General features: G+C 39.8%; 1 protein-coding gene across 12 annotated transcripts in view; it reads left to right on the top strand.

Annotated features, from left to right (window-relative positions):
- The window catches only part of RBFOX1 (RNA binding fox-1 homolog 1), a 1,503,477-nt gene that overhangs the window by 891,391 nt on the left and 593,506 nt on the right, over positions 1–18,580 (top strand). For all 12 annotated transcript variants that reach the window (XM_045820711.1, XM_045820717.1, XM_045820712.1 and 9 more), the window contains one exon: positions 18,503–18,544. In XM_045820711.1, coding sequence (XP_045676667.1) covers positions 18,503–18,544 — 42 coding nt within the window. The remainder of the gene's footprint in view (positions 1–18,502; positions 18,545–18,580) is intronic.

The following is an 18,580-nucleotide window of genomic DNA, read 5'->3' as shown; positions in this document are numbered from 1 at the left end:
GAGTGTTAGCTATAAGTAACCCTAAGTATTTTACCTACACATATATCCTAAAACAATAAAATAACTTGGACATGAGATCATTAAATATTATTGAGAATGTGCGGCAAATGCAAAGGGGTATGAGATTGGAAATGGAAAAATATCAGATATCCCTGAAGTTTCAAAGCAGATGGAAGAAAGATGGTGGGCCCTGGAAAGTGCAGGAGGAAGCATCACACATAACTCTTCCCTCCAGTCTGGGGGATGTTGTAAGAAGCATAGTCTGCAGGTTTATTGAAGAAGGAAGCATGATAACTAGATCTATATGTCAATTTGTTTAGGATAATCTGGACCCAGCACATGTCATTTCTTCTCATTGGAATGGTAGGTTTGGAAAATATGACAGACACACTATATGTGAATTTCAAGGACACTTTTACTGGACACATGAATGACCCTTTGAGGCAATGTGGAAAACAATGGGATAGATATTCATTAAATATTTAGAAAATTAGGTGGAAAAGTAATGTTATCGATAGATTGGAGCCAAAGAGTTATGATAAGCAAAGTGGTCCATAATGCCTTGTGATTTGGATTTGACTGACTCCAGTGAGCTTTGGTCTGAAGGCCTCCCTGGAGGCACCTTGTAGAAATGTCCAGATGAAGGTAAAAAGGTCTGCTCTTTGGTTATGGGTATAGTATGATGTGGAGGGCCTATGTTCATTGAGGTCATGAATTTCACACCTATTTTATAGAAGAGAAAATGAGGCATAGGAAGTGTATTCATTTCTTAGAGCTGTCAGCAAATCATCATGAACTCATTGGCTTAAAATAGTAGAAATGTGCCCTGGCTGGTGTAGCTCAGTGGATTGCGCGTGGGCCTATGAACCAAAGGGTTGCCAGTTTGATCCCCAGTCAGGGCACATGCCTGGGCTGTGGGCCAGGTCCCCAGTTGGGGACATGTGAGGGGCAACCACACATTGATATTTCTCTCCCTCTCGTTTCCTTCCCTTTCCTTCTCTATAAATAAATAAATAAAATGTTTAAAAAATAGAATTGTATTATCTTACAGTTCTGGAGGCCAGAAGTCCAAAATCCAGGTGTCAGGCCTTGTTCTCTTCAGGAGCTCTAGGGGAGGATCCCTCCTTGCCTCTTGAGCCTCTGGTAGTTGCCCATATTCCTTGGCTTGTGACCACATCACTTCCTCTCTGTCTCTGCTGTCACATGGCCTTCTTCCCTGTGTGTCTGTGTGTGTCTTTTTTCTGTCTCTTATATGGACACTCACATTGAATCTAGGGCCCACTATCATTTCCTCTCAATCTTTACCTTAATTACATCTGCAAAGACCCTATTCCAAATAAGGTCACATTCTAAAGTTCCAGGTGGACATGAATTTGTGGGGAATGCTATTCAACACACTGCAGGAAGTTTTGGGGGTATATTTAAAGTCCAGTGATTGATTAAGTGGCAGATTTAGGAATTGAACTCACCTCTGTCTGATTTCACACTCCACATTTCCCCTTTTTATCTTAGAAGAAATGACCAAGTTAGGGAAAGGGCCCAGATCCTTGTCCTTTCAGGAAATGTGGGAATTCTGGAAAAGAAAATACCTAAGGGAGGGGATAATAGGGATGGAGCATGTCCCAGAAACAGAAGCTGTTTGGTGGGCTCATCTGGGCTGGGAGGGGCTCACATGGTCTGTGGTCTCTCCCAGAGCAGTAGCCACGGTGGTGCCATGGATGGGAAAGTGGGTAGAGAGGAAGTGACTGGCAGGTGTGCTGCAAGAATGGGGCTACAGCTTTGCAGGCAGAGAGGCAGGGAGACCCAGTGGTTAGGAAATGGACCCTAAGCCTCACTGCCTGGCCTCAAATCCCTGTTGTCATTTACTTGCCATGTCAGCTGTGGCAGGTTGCTTAACCTCTCAGAGCCACAAACTAGGGATAAAAATAATATCAGACTCATCAGGCATAGGAGATGATTCATTGTGATGAGCTAATGCATGGAAAGCTTTTAGTTCAGTGCTTCTCACAAAGGCAGCACTTAATGAATGCTGGATATTCCGATTACTTAAAGACTACTTTTCTGTGCTGTGAAACACCATCCCTTGTTTTTCCTGCTGCCCAGAGAACACAGTTGGTGTCCTATCTGGCTGTGGTGGTCCCTGTGTGCTTGCCTGACACCCATGGAACCCCACCATCCCATTGGAGGTGACCTGCAATTTATCTCGTCCTCATTAGTGTAATTACAGAGGCTTTCCTCTTCCAGCAGCCCTGCCTGTGGCTGCTAAGAAGGTTTCAGCCAAGTTGACCGGACAGGCGTCCTCATTATTTAAGGTGCTCATTATTGAGGTTACCATGGCGTCCCAGCTCTGCTCAAGTCCAGGGAAGGAAACTGAATCTCCTTTGCATGCACTTTGGTGCTCTGGAGGCTGCCAGCAAGCTCTGACGGCCACTGTGTCTCCTCCTCTAGTGCCACTTACAGTTGGATGGTTTTACTATTTTTTAATCAATGTTATTTTAAAAAGTGAAAGATTAAAACACAGAGTCAAGGGCAAATTATAAATTGGCTAGCTCCCGACTGGGACAATCTACCCATCTAGAGCTTATTTAAAACTATTAGTCCTGCTGGAGGGGCATTATTTCTTACTTTCTCCTGCCCAAGGTCTCTAAATCCTCAATGGAATTAGAGATGCTATTCTCTAATAATCCCCTAGCACAAATTGTTCATTGTTAAATTGGACTGTCCTTGAATTGCACAGCCATTTTTTGGGGTGATGACAGATTTTTCTTTCACCCTTTCTGAGGGACTCCCCCCAATACTTGGGTCTGCTTGAACTGAAAATGCTTCTGATGTCTCCAGGTGTACAGCACAGAGCCTGCACCGAACCTTTTTTGACCTGCAAATTCTCCCTTGCTGTGGCTGACAGTGTGTCCCTACCTTTGGGGAAGGAAACTCTTCTTGGCTATTGGGAGACCTGCTTCAATTGAAAGTGAATAGATGTGAGTCAACAGGAACCATTTGAAATTACCAGAATTCAGTTCATCAGAGAGTATGCACCCCTATGGTGTGCAGATTGTACACCAACTGCCCTTGTGTTCAGAAGGTGAGAAAACAAAACCTGCCCTTTCCTCCTGTCTTGGTGAGAAGCCTCTGTAAGGGGAGCTAGCAAGTTCTAACAGCATGGTGACTCTGTTGAACTCGGGACTCACAGCAAGATGACCCTCACCCTTGGTTTACGCTGCAAACCTGGAAACAATGGGAAATGAAATGTTAACTTTCTTTAAGTCAACTTTAACATGAAGACACAGCATGACACAGAACAGCTCCATATGGAAGGAATTAACATAATTATGGAGAAAAAAGCAGATGAAGAAGGGAGGTTAGGATGAGGCTTGGGGAAGTATTGACTGCTGGGGTGCAGCCTCAGCGGGGTCTCAGCGTCCCCGAAGGATGCACAGCTAAGGCGAAGAGACTGAAGCAAGACAACGGGTGGGGTGCGGGAGGACAGCCAGGCTTTTTGGGCCCAACTGACTCTCCGAGAAAAGTCAATCTTTATTTTTATAGGGGAGATTATACAACATTCAATGCATAGTGTCATTATTAAAACAGAAACAGTTACAGATCAATCATGTTAAACAAAGAAATAACCAAAAAGTACAGGAAGTCCCACAGATCAACCATACTAAACAAAGGTTATTTTGACCAAGAGGGTCATTAATCAGTTAGCCAATGAAGCTATACGGGCACAAACTTTCAGGTGCCAATTAGTAACTAGGTATCTATTAAAATTCTAGGAATTGGTCTAAATTAAAAGGGTGCAAGGGGTGATTTATAGGTATATAGAAATCAACTATTATCCATTAAAATTAAATTTATCTCAATCAGATAACTAATTTTTTGCCTATATTTTTTGATTTATACATCTTGGGGGGGGGCATATTTTGTGTTCGTTTCCATGTACTGAGATTATTATTCTCAACTAGAACTCTTTGCTTCTATACACTCCTGTCCAGGGTATGGGAGGGGTAGTGGCTCTAATAAATCTTAAGCTTTCAGGTGGTGACTCCCTAAGAAACATTCCTAGCAACAGCTTCCTTCAGCGTCTGGCAGTTGGTCTCCCCGTAGTTTAATTTTGTCCTTAACTTCCCAGGTGAGGGAAACAGGCAACATTAGGGTCGCTAGGGGTCTCTATTCTGTGGTCAACAAGTCATTTTGTGCAGAATCAGAGGCATCGTGCAGATTTTATTATTATAACACACAGGTATCTAAAAATCCCACCACCTATTGCTAGCAGGGACAGGCATGCAAGAAGAGATAGACAGGAGATCCGACCATAGTCGCCTCTGCTGTGCAGTCTCACCCAAAGGACTGTGTCAAAGGTCGGCTGTTGGTTGGCTCGGACAATTGACCAATAGAAAGGTATTGTGTTGTTAATGAAGTCTCTCTGTTGCACAGATAAGGTGGGATGGCCAGAGAAGTGGCGGGAGACTCGGTGGATAAGGAAGCTCTGAATTTGGGAAGGTCTGGATTTGAGTCCTGGCTCTGCTTTAGAATTCAGGGTACATAATTTAGCCTTTCTAAACCTCAGTTCTCTTGTCAATTCAATGGGGTAATAAAACAAGAATACCTACCACTTAAGATGAGAAATATGGGATAAAGAAGGCAGAAAACTGGGTTACGCATGGAAGGAACCAGTAGATGCTGGGAGAGAGGGGCTGAGGTTGGAAATATTCACTTAGAGGTCTGGGGGTGTGTATGAAAGTTGCTGAACTCCTTCTCCCCTCCTCCTCATTCCTGATGTGTCCCAGGACCATGAGAATATGACCATCAAAAAAAGTGGAAGGAAGCAGGGAGGAAAGGATGAGGCTGCATGAAGAGCCCTGTGGCCTTCATTTCCATGAAACATTTGGAGAGGTCCCCCAGGAGCCTTGGCCACATGTGAAGACACAGGAGCAGCTGTTAGAGGGACCTCCTTATTGACATATAACAGAGAAGAGATGCTCCTAAATCCCAGTGAGGATGCCTGACCTAGGTACTTCTCCAGATTTAACATTCATGAGAATCACTGGGGTCCTGGAGAATCCAGATTCCAATTTGGTAGGTCTGGGATAGGGTTCATGCTGCTTAATTTCTAATGAGCTGCCAGGTGATGCTGATGCTGTTGGTCTGTGGACCTCCCTTTGAGAGTCAAGGTCCTACAGGACACTCCTGGGGAAAGCTGTACTTGGCATTCTGCACTTTCCTTTTTTTTTCTTTCCCACAACTGCCCATTCAACTGCAGAGCTGGCCCACTTATCCTCGTTAAAGGGTTCTGCCACTCCTGGTGATTATCCCTCACGATGCTGATTACGTTATACACTTAAATGAAGTAAAATGCACCCTATTGAACACACTGCACACGAAAAGAATATTTATTTGAATATTAAGTACAGATAAGACTTCCCCTGGGATTATTTCAGAGCACATTTGCAGAATTTAATTGCAAGGTTTCCCCACTCAGGTTCTTTGAGAATGCTGCTTGTGAAAATATTTTCTTTCCGAAGGTAAAGCTCTCCTCTGTTGGTTTATTATTATTATTATTTTAAATCTGAAGAGCTCTCTGAGCTCAGTCATTACTTCCACTGTCTAATTAATACTGATGATGACAAAGCAAACAGCCAGATGACCTAGATTTTCCTTTTAAATTGCCTGCAATTTACATGCATGCCTCCTCATTGGCTGAGAACTTTTGTGAACCTAGCTCTTCCAGTAAAGATTCTTTAAGTTTAGGGTTTTAAGAGCTCATTTTTCATGAAGCATATGTCTTCCAGCACTCCTTCCATTAAGCTTTCCAGGAAGAGCGAGCACATGGGCGTGCATGCACATGCACACACAGCAACAATAACAACCACCACCCAGGCAACCCTTTCAGACAACTGAACTGGAAAATTAGAAAATGAATACTCCTCAAGCTTCTCCAGCTACAGGCTTGTTCCATTCCTTAAATGATGACATTTTGTAAAGTCACAGAAATCAGGAATGGAAAAGCCCTCGTACAGCTATGTAAAGATTTTTTAGATGCAGAAGGCAGCAAAGCTTAGAGGGCTAGCCTGGGGAAGCTCACTTGGGCTGCCTTCCTCTGGGAAGTCACTTATGTCCCTATTTCCTTGTTAGGAAAATTGGTCCAATGGGACTTAGTTCACCTCAGTTTTTTTATGGCAGTGCAGTGGTGGCTACATGATTTACCTCTGTTGGCATACTCCATGATCTGTAGATGTGAACTTTTAATGGCACAGCACAAAACTTTCAGAAGCATCAACCATCTTTCAAAACCTTGGGTTTCTCCCACAATGGTACTTTCCACCCAATGTCCATACAACTGGGCAGGCCCAGCCTATTGTCACCTTATAAAAGGAACAAATAACAGCAAAGAGACTGTGGATTAAATTTACTTCCTTGCATTGAAAAGGCACTTATATAGTGCTTTCTGTATGCCAGGTACTCTTCTAATTGCTTGGCAAATATTAAGCCATTCAAACCTTGTGATGAGACTTCAGGGTATATAGGCAAGCTTAGGTGAGGAATTCATTCAAGGTCCCTAAGCTAATAAGCAGCAGAGTTTAGATTTGAACCCCGAAAGTCTGGCTTTTAGAGTTTGTGTTTAGTATGCCTCCCCAATGTCTTGCAATTAACATCATCAGGATGATTGCCCAGATAAAGCCTTGGCCTGTGTGTCTCTGCTGAAGCTATTTAATATGGATGCAGATTATAAAATGATCAACTTCTGATAAAATTATCATTAGAACTTTATAACATGTAAGCAGAAAAAAAAAGAAAAGGCCCAGTTAAAACATCTTAACTTGGAATATCTTGAGAACATCTAAGCAGATATAGGCAAGTGGTATGTAACTCACCCACCTGGCCCTCCCCACTCTTTCCCACCTCTGACTGTGGAGAAGGGAATGATGGGAAAATCCGAGTTGAGATCTCCATGATATAGAATCAGAGTTCTCTAACTATAGGGTAATCATGGTCCCAGGAAACTGGTTCAGGGAGGCATGCCACATCATTTAGTTCCTCAGGACAGTTTGGTGAGTGTTGTTTGAGTTTTCTTGGACTGAGCAAGGGGTTTGAGTGGGCTTGGGGGAGCAATGATAACCCTTGATTATGAAGGAAAGGAATGGTGATTGCTTTTGCATCTGAAACAAATAGAAATCATCTTTGTAATAACCACAATTGTTTCCTCCCTCCCTCCTCTACCTCAGTTCACAAAATACCTTATTAAATCTAGAGAATAAAAATGTGCCTGGGGAAATGGTTTATTATTAGAATAAATGCTAGGCAATATGGTTCCCCAAACTTGCAAGTTGTCAGGTACAAAGACATGTTGTGTTTCTACTTGTAAAGGTCTAAACATATATCAGACCAATCTGGCTCTTCATAGTTGGGGGCTGCCCTTTCTCCTCAAGACCAGCATCAAGCCTGAAATGAACAACTCCCAGAGACTGCATCCTTGCAGGAAGCAGATGGATGCAGGGGGCTGCCGGGAATCCTAGCCAGGTGCTGCCAGTCATTGCCACCTCCTGATTGGTGTGTGTCTATCTAATGTGTCTGCCAGAACAACTTTGTCCCAGACCTGAAGGACTTGTTCTGTCACTAATAGGGTATTTAAAAGGTGGGTGCATGTAAGAACAAGTGCAAAAAGCATTCCCTCTAAAGAAAACAGCTCTTTAAAACTTGTTATTTGAGGCTCGCTCCAGTTCTGCAGGCATCCTGACCCCTGACATCCCTTTAATCAGATAACCAACACTTGAGTCTCCCCAGTGACTTACATCTGGAACAGTGACTCTCTTGTTATAAGTACCAATATCATCAAATGGTGCAGTTTTATAAGGAACAGCAGGAGAAGAAGTGCTCACTAAGTGCTGTGTAGTGCCTAGCATATAATATATCACAGATCATTCAAGAGCTAAAAATACTAAGTATTTTGAGAGTTCAGGACATGCATGCTTCATAAATTATCCCGAAGCACTAATAGCCACCAACTAAAAGTTAGAGCTTTCAATCTTTGGGTTTATCTGCTCATGTTTACATATAACAACAACCCCCTTTTTTCCAATTAGTATTTAGCCTTGCCAAGTTCTTTCATCCTATCCCCTACCCCCCACCCTGCTCCCAAGGCTCCCCTTCAAAGCTGTCACCTTCACAAAATCACACAAGAGTTTAGCAGCAGGTTCTGGTTCTCCCTGAGGTTAAAATAAAAACATCGGAGAAAGGTGAATGGATTCCCTCAAGTTGTTCTCTCAAATGCATTTTCTTCATTTATACAACGTGAGCCAGAATCAAGTTAATTAATCATGGTTCACTTGATTCATTGTTGTGACTTTTTTGTTTTCATTTTTTCAGTTGATTATTCATTACTTCCTGTCTTGAATTCTAAGCACTTGCTATTTTCACACACACTTTTTCCTCCCTTATATCAAATAGAAACAATAGCCACAAGTGATGAGGTCTGCATTTGCTTATCTGAACACAAATGATCCTGTTTTCTTGGAATCAGAGGACCCACCTCATTGTATGATACATTTGCAAAATCAATGGGCTTTATTACACTCATGTGATGCATTGCATTATGTTCAAGGATTTTGGGTCTTCATAAACTCAGACCTCTAATAAACATTTCATATATAGGGTAGGCAGATCAGCCTTTCTCTCTATTTTAATTTTCTCTACTGGAGAGAATCCACAGTAAAATACATAACATCCCTGAAAACTGGAGTTGAATTTTTCCCAAGACAACCACTCTGGGTTAACCCTTTTGGTGCTTGGGGCAGTTATTTATAACTGCCATTAATTGAGCACCTACTATGTGCCAGGCTGGGCCTGAGTTTGATGTCCTACATACAACTTCTCATTTAATCATTAGAATAAACTTATAACTAAACTCTGAAGTTCATATTGTTATGGCTGCTGTTTATTTGACTTTATAAAGGCAAGCCGTGTTCACTGCAGGAAGTTGAAACACTGTAACAGAACCCAAGAGTAAACATGAGGAACCAGCCTCACTATTCCATCCCTGTCATCACTCTCATTTCCAGGACATCATTTTTGTGCTTTTGTTTGAAGTTTGGTGTTTATCATACCAGATGTTTTCTATGTGTAAATGGATATTTTTTGTGTATATGTATAGTTTTTAAAACAAAAAATAGGTTGTGTTTTAAAAATTGGTAGAGTTTGCTCTATTTCATTCATTCTATCATGGACACCCTTCCACAGTATACTTCTAATGTATCTATAGTTTTCCATAGTATAGATCAAGGATTGGCAAATTCTAGCCAGAGGTCAAACCCAGCCCACTGACTACTGTGAATGAAGTATTATTGAATCACAGTCATTTGTATGCACATTGTTTCTGGTTGCTTTCTTGCTACAGTGGGGTGAGTAGTTGTAGCAAAGAGATGTAGCGAAGAGACCTTATGGCTCCCAAAGCCAAAAATATTTACTTTTTGACTCTTTATAGAAAAAATCTGCCCACCTCTATATAGATGAATCACCATTTTTTTAAACCATTTTATTTCTGATGGACATTGATATTCTCCCAAGTTCCAGGTGCATGCTTTGGGAAACACTGCCTTTCTCCCCTATTCCTCCCTGCATCCTTTTAAACAGCCTCCTAGCAGAGGAGCCATTGAACAAAAGGAATGTACCTTCCATGCTGTGACAGCTACGACCTGTCCTGCAATGGGTGGTGTCCCTTGGCAGCTGGGCCTAGGGCCCCATCTGAAGGCTCCACCCTGACTCTCACATTAATTGTAATAGCACTTTCTGGGATTCACTGAGTTATTTAAATGAGCCATGTACTCTGCTTAGTACATAATAGATTATCTTATTTTGTCTTCACAACAAAATTGGATAAGCGATAGGCACCATGCCATCCCCCTCCTACAAATGGGGAAATTTTAAGCAGAGAGATTTTACAATGTGGCTGATGTTAAAAAATGATGTGCCAGGATTGGACTCAGGCAGTCAGTCAGTCTAATTCCTGAGCTTCCAGTCTCCACTGGGGAGAAAACTCCACCTGCAAAAGGACCCAATGCATCATTATCAGAGAAATCTAATTGGTGGAAAGTTCCCAATTTAAACCCAGTCTAAACCCACTCAAAACTATTCAAAGAAAATTGTGCAGATCTATGCATTTACTCATATGAAGCCAGTTGACACAGTCATTTCATGTTTTGTTGGAGAGAACCACAAACATGCAAACAGCATCACATCAGGCAGAGCAGCAACACACCTGTCAGAATGGCCATCATTAATAAATCAACAAATAACAGGTATTGGAGAGGATGTGGATAAAAGGGAACCCTAGTGCACTTTGGTGGGAATGCAGACTGGTGCAGCCACTGTGAATAACAGTGTGGAAGTTCTTTACAAAATTAAAAATGGAACTACCTTTTGATCCAGCAGTTGCACTGCTGGGAATATATCCTAAGAATCCAGAAACACCAATTCAAAATAACTTATGCACACCTATGTACATAGCAGCCCTATTTATATAGCCAAGAGTTGGAAATAGGCTAAGTGCCCATCGGTACATGAGTGGATTAAAAAGCTGTGGTACATTTACACAATGGACTATTCTGTAGCAGAAAGGAAGAAAGAATTCTTACATTTTGCAATGGCATGGATGGAACTGGAAACTATTATACTAAGTGAAATAAGCCAGTTGGTGAAAGACAAATACTGTATGACCTCACTTATAAGAGGAATCTAATAAACAAATAAACTAATCAGCAAAATAGAACCAGAGTCATAGAATCACAAAACAGACTGACTGTGGTAAGAGTGGAGGGAGGAGAAAGGGACTGGTTGAAAGAAGGTGAAGGGATTGGTCAAGAAATGTATATGAAGGACCCGTGGACATGGACAATGGGGTGGGTATTGACTATGGAAGTGGGCGGCTGGCTGGGTAGAGGGGGCCAAAGGGGGAAATAATTGGAACAAGGGTAAAACATAAGAATAAACAATATAAAGAGCACCTACTAAGGACAAATAAGATGCAGCCTGGGTGTGGGGTAAAGGTGTGGGTGTCTGTGTCTACAGGGGTTCAGAGTGGGACTTGAGTCAAGCCATCCCAATGATAATTTCTTCATCAACACTTCCTAGCTTTGTGACTTTAGGAAGTCATGCAAAAAAAAAAATCTCTCTGTGCCTCAGTTTCACCATCTGTAAAATGGAACTAAGGATATTTATGAAGTTGTGAGCTTTACTGCAGGAAATCCTAAAGATTCCATAAAACAATTGTCAGAACTAGTGAATTAATTCAGTAAAGTTGCAGGATACAAAATTAACACATAAAAACAGTTGTTTTTATACACTAACAATGAACAATCCAAAAAGGAAATATATATATTTATACATACATAAATGTTTAAATATATATATAACCTAAATGTTTAGTATGTGTGTGTGTGTGTGTGTGTGTGTGTGTGTGTGTGTGTGTGTGTGTGTATCTCCTAAAAAGTATGTATCATACTTTCTGGCATATTGTAAATATTGAATACATTTTAACCACCATTAATGTGAAATTTATTTTGCTTAAAAATAATTAATATTCTGTCAGCATAGTTAAAATGGAGCAAAACATAAAATTATTGCAATATGAATGCACTTTTCCTAACTGCCCATCCTCCATCCACAATGCAGTGTCCTCCCTTACTTTTTCTTACCTTTGTGCTGTTTGCCATTTCACTTTCCCAAATTCTTGAGTACATTATTCCCCTAGAAAGGCTCAGATTAAGTGTTCCATCTCCAGAAGCACCTGGCTGACACCTCCCTCCACTCTTTGCCCTACACAGCAGGATGGGTTAGCACCTTTCCTTTAGGTCCCTGTGGTATCCTGTGTTTTCTCTTTTTATGACACTTAGGACCCAGCATTATAATCTGTATTTCATTCATCTCTCTTCCTCTCTCTTTGAGATTTTTTAGGAAATTCACTATGCATCATTTATTTTCACACCCTCTTCCACAGCACAGTGCTAGTCACAAAATGTGATCTCAGACTATACATGTCAACTGTATATAATCCTGAAATGCATAAAGAGAAGGTGAATTGTAGCACTCACCCTAGGTACTTTGGATTTATAGGAGAATGCCATATTATTTCAGAAAAATTAATAATGATTCTGAAAATACAGAACTTGAGAAATATATACAGGTACCAGCTGATTTGATTTATTGAGTTTCATGCTGCTGGATGTCTTTGGTAGTTTCTTCTGAATGATTCACAACTGTCCTAAAAACTGGAATTTCTAATATTATGTGATTACAAACCAGAAAACATGCATATTTATCCATCCATTTATCATGTGTCTTCATATTTCCTTTGACTTCTACTTTTACGGATTCAAGTTAATCTCTTACCAATATCTTCTTGCACTTGACTTTCCCGCCACATTGAATTACTTGGCACTTCCATCATCTTCACTAGAATTTTCACACATTCCCCTCTCTTCTTGAAATATTTTTTCCATTCTTTCTCTGGATACATTTTCTAAAAGTCAAAACAAACATAAAACATTAACACCTTTTCCAACTCTCTAAGATAAGATTGCTGTCCCTCTTATGTGCTGTTAGCACAGCTTATATTTTTATTGTAGCAAATGTTCACTGTATTGTAACTGTCAACTTACTCATTGTTTGCTCCACTTAGACAATGAGCTCCAGAAGTCTTCTTTACTATTGTATTCTCAGTGTATAGAACAGTGTCTGACATCCAGAAGGTGCCTGATAAACACACACACACGTGCACACATGCATATATTATTGAACACAGGAAGGAATGACTGATGGACAAAGAAATGGACTCCACATTTTGTCCTGGTTTGTAGAAAAAGAAATCTGACTAATATTCCATCCTTTCCCTTGCAGATCTAGTGTAATGTGTGGGAGGGAAAATCAGACCGGTAAAAAAATCAGACCAGCTGATAAGAGAGAGCTCAAAGTCAGGAGATGAAAAAGGCTGAATCTGAGAAAGATTCTTTGGCCCTGCTGGCTAGACGAAGTTAGGACATGGGGGAAGATGAATCCCCGCTATTAAACATCCCATTCAACCAGGAGAGCAAAGGGTCGCATGCTGAAGTTTATTGCTTCAGTTCCTAACCTTTCATAAGTGCTTACTTGGCAGCCCTATTGAGAGTGGTATTTGATTCTCTGGAAGCATCTTAAAGGAGCAGCACCAGACCTCTCTTTCCCTTTTTTCATTTAGGGTATAAAAATACTGGTTTGAGCATCACTGCCATGGGAGAAAAAATATATCTCATGTTAGTTCCAAATGAGATGCCATGTAGAAAAGTGTACATATAAGTTATGTTTCAAGGTTAGCTTTCAAAGAGTGTGCAGGGTCTTTCTTCATAGCAAATGATAAGGAGGTACAGGTGCCTTTTTCTCTCTGAACCTTTCCCATATTGGTTATGGGGAAATATTTTAAAGAGTCTCATTAGGTCTAGCAATAACTTAGTGAGTCTTTAGAGCATCATTGCACCTTGCATAGAGTGTTGTGTGATGAGCCAATTTGAAACACAAAGGTGAACTCATGGTGGGACTCAGCCATGTTGCATAACTGGCCATCTGCACTGGATCACTGGTTGAAGAAGAAGAGGTCACTGGTTACCATACTCAGATGTGTGTATTTCTGTGGTAATGGCAGGTGTATGTGTTATTAGGTAGCAAAAGAGTGTGGTGGTGATGATATGCAATTAACAAAGAATTTATGGGATTGGACAGGAACATGGCCCAAAAGGAGAAGAGAGATAGTATTGCCAGAATACAGGAAAAATGTGAAATGCTGTGTAGGGTGGTGAACAAACAATATAATATATAGATGATGTATTATAGAAGTGTATATCTGAAACCCACATAACTTTATTAACCAATGTCACCACAACCAATTCAATAAAAAATACATAAATAAAGGGAAAAAAAACACTCACAAAACTCCAGACAAACCAACCAAACCCAAAAATGTCCACTATAGAGATTACTCAAATGCTTTTTATTATATCTAAATCTCTTAATCAGCTTTATTTGAAGGCCAGCACAGCTAATTCCATGGCTACTGTTGAATTTTGCACTTGAATACTTTGCAATAGGAACATTATAGTACTGCTTTACTTCACATGGTTTATTTTAGGTCAGTAGTTTACTTGTTTCTTTAAATGTTACCACTATGCTTCTGTGAGCCTGACAAACCCTTTTGATTTTTGAGTACAGATGTTAAGAATATTAATCTTGTTATTAGATAAGCTATTTTATTTATATAATGAAAATGAGAGCTGTTACTATTACAATATCATTTTAAAACACATTTCTACAAGGCACAATTATTAAAATATTTTCTAATTATAAATACCCTTTATGACATAAAGGATAATTTGAAAAGTACAGAAAAGCATTAAGAAAAAAAGTATTTCCCCTACTCTTTAATCGCATCTCTCTTCAGTTCTATGTTATACATTTAGATACATTGACCATGTTAAGTTAATGATTGTGTAAAGTGTGAGGTTGAGGTCAAGGCACTTTGTTTTATTTATTTTCTTCAAACAAATGTCCAAGTATTGAACATGATTTGTCTTTGAGTGTATAACTTTATGTATTTTTTAAAGTGGTGACTGTAGGGATTACAATTTACATAGTGCTTAACTTCTCTCAGTCTACATAGAATTGATATTTTACCATTTCCATTGGAATGTAGAAACCTTATTTCCATAAGTGTTCCTTGCCCTCCTCTTTTTATGTTTGGTTTATCTTATGTATATATATTGAAAACCTTTTTAGACAATGCTGTGATTATTTTTTTCTTTAAACCATTACACATATTTGAAAGAACTCCAGAGGAGTCAACTAGTGCATTATGTTTATATTTGTCCATATGTTTATCATTTCCTTTCCTCTTCTTTAGTCTTGATGTTCCAAGTTTCCTTCTGGTATTATATTTCCTTTGTCTGGAGAACTTCCTGTAGCAATTCTTTCAGAATAGGTCTGTTGGTAATGAATTTTCTTAGTTTCTTAGTATTTCTAAAGGATGTTTTCATTGGACATAGATTTCTGGGTTAACACTTCTTTTATCTCAGAACTCAAATGAGAATCATTTGCTACCTCCTTTTGGCCTCCTTGGTTATCATTTGTTTGTTTAAATAAGAAATTCACAGTTACTTGAACTCTTGCTTTCTCATGAATATTATATCATTTGTCACTGGCTTTTTTTCAGAAAGTATTTTGTGTGTATTTGTTGTTTTTTATTATTTATTTTAAGTTTTCAACAGTTTGATTACAGCTGGATATGAGTTTCTTTGGGTTTACTTCCTTAGAGTTTGCTGAGCTTCTTGATTTTGTGGGTTTATGTCTTTGTCAAATATGGGGAATTTTCAGCCATTGTTTTCTCAAATATTTTTTCTTCAGTGAACACTATCTTTATTCTAATGAGTAACATGAATGTTATATCTTTTGGCATTGTTCTATAGGCTCCCGAATTTTTTTCTTATTTCTCTCCTCCCTTTTCTCCTTCTATTGTTTACATTAGGTGTTTTGGTATCTACTCAGTCAAGTTCACTGAGTTTCTTTGCTACCTCCATTCTACATTTGAACTCATTCAGTGAGTTCATTTTTAAAAAAATTTAGGTTATTGTTTTTACTGTTCTAAAATCTTCATTTGGTTCTTCTTTATATTTTCTATTTCTTTAACAACACTGTCTAAATTTTAATTTGTTTTAATTGTGTTTTTTCCCTTGCTTCTTGGAACATTTTTATAAAAGTTACTTAAAATCTTTACTCAATAACTCCCACAACTTTTTGTCATTTCAGTGTTAATGTCCATGACTGTCTTTTCCTGTATGAGTGTAGACTTTTCTGTTTATGTGCCGAGTAATTGTGATTGTGTCCTCGGTAAGTTGACTATTATGCGTTGAGACTCCAGGCCTTATTGAAATTCTATGGAAATTGTTTGTATTATCAGGAAATCAACCCAGCTGAAATCAGGCTGCACATTCCTACCATCCTTCTGTGGAGTTTGTTTCCAATATCAGTTCTGCTGTCAAACCTTCACAGTGACAGTTGGGTCTGTCCCACTCGAGCATCCCCGTGGCCAGCTGGGGCCCGTGGCAGTAGTTTAGCCCTTTTATTTTCACAGTCTGTGGTCCCTGTCTAGGTCCACATGTGTCTCAGGGGTGAGCGTGGAGTTTATAAAAGCACTAGATGGGAAAACTACAAGAGTTTTCCAAACTCTTCCCTCTTTAGGATCCTCAAAACATGTTTGGTTTCCCAAGATGCTACTTTTCTGTCTGAAAGCCAGAAAGCTGTGGCCTTTTCACCCTGCTCATGTGCTTCTGTGACTGGGCCTGCATTAGGAGCCAAGTGGCAAGAGGAAAAAGAGAAATCAGTGGGACTTGCCCACCTTCTCAGACCATAGAAGAAGATTCCCACAGAGCGTTGGGTGTCTCTCTGTATGTGGATGCCCAATGCTGAGCTCTAGGCTGCCTCAAATCCATGCCAGGTGATTCTGAGGAGGGGATGAGGGAAGAACTCACCTTGTCTAGTGGGTCTTTGCATTCTGGTCTCCTTCCTCAGTCCACCTGCTACTGTTGTCTCTTCACAGACCTCAGATAGCTGCTCCCTGCAGCCTGGACAGAATGTTTAGTCCCACTGAGTGGGAGAGACAGGCTGAGATTCCATCTTGCCCATAATTGGACCCTCACCACCCACTTCATTTATTTCATTATAGGAAAAAACACCTAAAATAAAATGTAGCATTTTAGCTAGCTCAAACTACACAGTTCCGGGGTTTTAAATACCTTCACAATATTGTGCAACCATTCCTATCTAGTTTGAAAACTTTTTCACCACCCTGTTTGCCTTCTCCTGAATCCCATGGCAACCACTTATCCCTATGGATTTGCCCTGCTTCACTTTTTAACAGTTTACGGAGATATAATTAGCATATTGTAAAGTCATCTGTTTTAAATGTATAATTCCCTGTGCATGTTGTATACTTACAGAATCGTACTCATTTAAAAAAATATTTTGGAATATTTACTTTCAGTCATGTTGTTTTTCTCTTACCTCTCTTCCTTCTCTTTATGATCTATTTCACTGTATTTTTAAAACAAAATAGGAATCATAACATCTGTGTACCTTTGTAGCTTCTTAAAAGCTAGATAGAGCTCTTTGAGTGTTTGTCAAAACCATGGTTCTCAATGCTGCATGTTATACCATCAAATCAGTGTGCTCTCATTTATTGTAAATGTTACCATTGTTGCACACTGTCATGCTTACAATGGTTTTCTTTCATAAGTAAAGCTGCAGTTAATTGGCATGTAAATAAACATTTGTGTGAATCTCTGCTTATGTTCTTAGGAGCTGTTCTTAGAGGTGATATTTCTGGGTTCCAGGGCACTATGGGCAAAGCACATAGATTTGGGGTTCTGGCATATCCTAAATGAAGATTCTTGTTTTTGTTTTTCTTTGAGGGAAAGTAAAAAAGAAACTTTCAATCCAAAATACATAAAATATACATCAGAAGTCAGTTTCCAAACCTTCTTATCCTTTAGTGAAAGTTTCAAAAGCTTGCAATATACTGTCAGATGCTGGGAGTCAGAGGTTGCTTCATTGGTTTAAAAAATTCCAGAAATGCACAGAATAAATTGTGAATGCATACCTGAATTTTATTTCAGCCTAGCTGTTAGAATTGAAGGTAGAATGACCCCATGCCCCAGTTTGCTTTGTCATTGCCACTTCACATGTGATGTCCCTGGCATCACCATTAACACCCCACCCACTCCTTTAGCTCGTGTAAGTTTTCCTGTTTGAACAATAAATTGTATGGTCACCCCAAAGAAGCACTTTTGATTTTCAGAAGCATGTTTTTGGTAGTACAAGGATAAGTGAAGCATGTCCTGTATATCACTAGTCTCTCCTTTTTGAGCTTATGGCGGATATCACTGATTGATCATGTGTCTGTGACATATGCATTAACCTCAGAATTCTCCCCATCACAGTCTTATGGGGACTTATTATCATCTGATTCGAAATGGACTATAAACTGTAATTCATTTGCCAAGGCATATAGGTGACACTACTGGCCCTTAACAGCAGAGAAGACACTGTGTGATGTCCAGTGACTATGCCCAGGGGGCCCTCAGGAAAGAATGCCTGCGCCTGTTGGATGGGGCAAGAAGGATTCCAGGCTAAGGGGGAGTTTTCGCCCTGAGCAGATTTCACCTCCTACACTCTCTCTGGGACCTCTTTTCTCTTCCCCCTTCAAGATTGGCTCATCCTAATTGAGTTTCTGGATCACACAATAGAAATGCCAAGGGAAGATTAGGAGTCCTAAAGAAAAAAATTATTTAGTTCTAATGAAAAAATTAAATAAGTAATTAATTAATTCTAGGTCTGCTTTAAGCTGAGTGATTAGAAGCAACTTTCTTCTTTCTTTCATGTTGTTTTGATGCAGAACATTCTGATTCCCCCCGTCTTTTCCTTTCCTTTGTAGGTTTCCAGACAACAGATGAATTGTGAAAGAGAGCAGCTAAGGGTAGGTGCATCTGCTTGTAAAATACTTCCTGTTTTT

Source organism: Phyllostomus hastatus, unplaced genomic scaffold (genome assembly GCF_019186645.2).
Source record: "Phyllostomus hastatus isolate PE091 unplaced genomic scaffold, TTU_PhHast_1.1 phas_scaffold_442, whole genome shotgun sequence".
Lineage (NCBI taxonomy): Eukaryota > Metazoa > Chordata > Mammalia > Chiroptera > Phyllostomidae > Phyllostomus > Phyllostomus hastatus.
The sequence above is the reverse complement of the archived record's forward strand: the minus strand, read 5'-3'. Positions and strand labels throughout refer to the sequence as shown.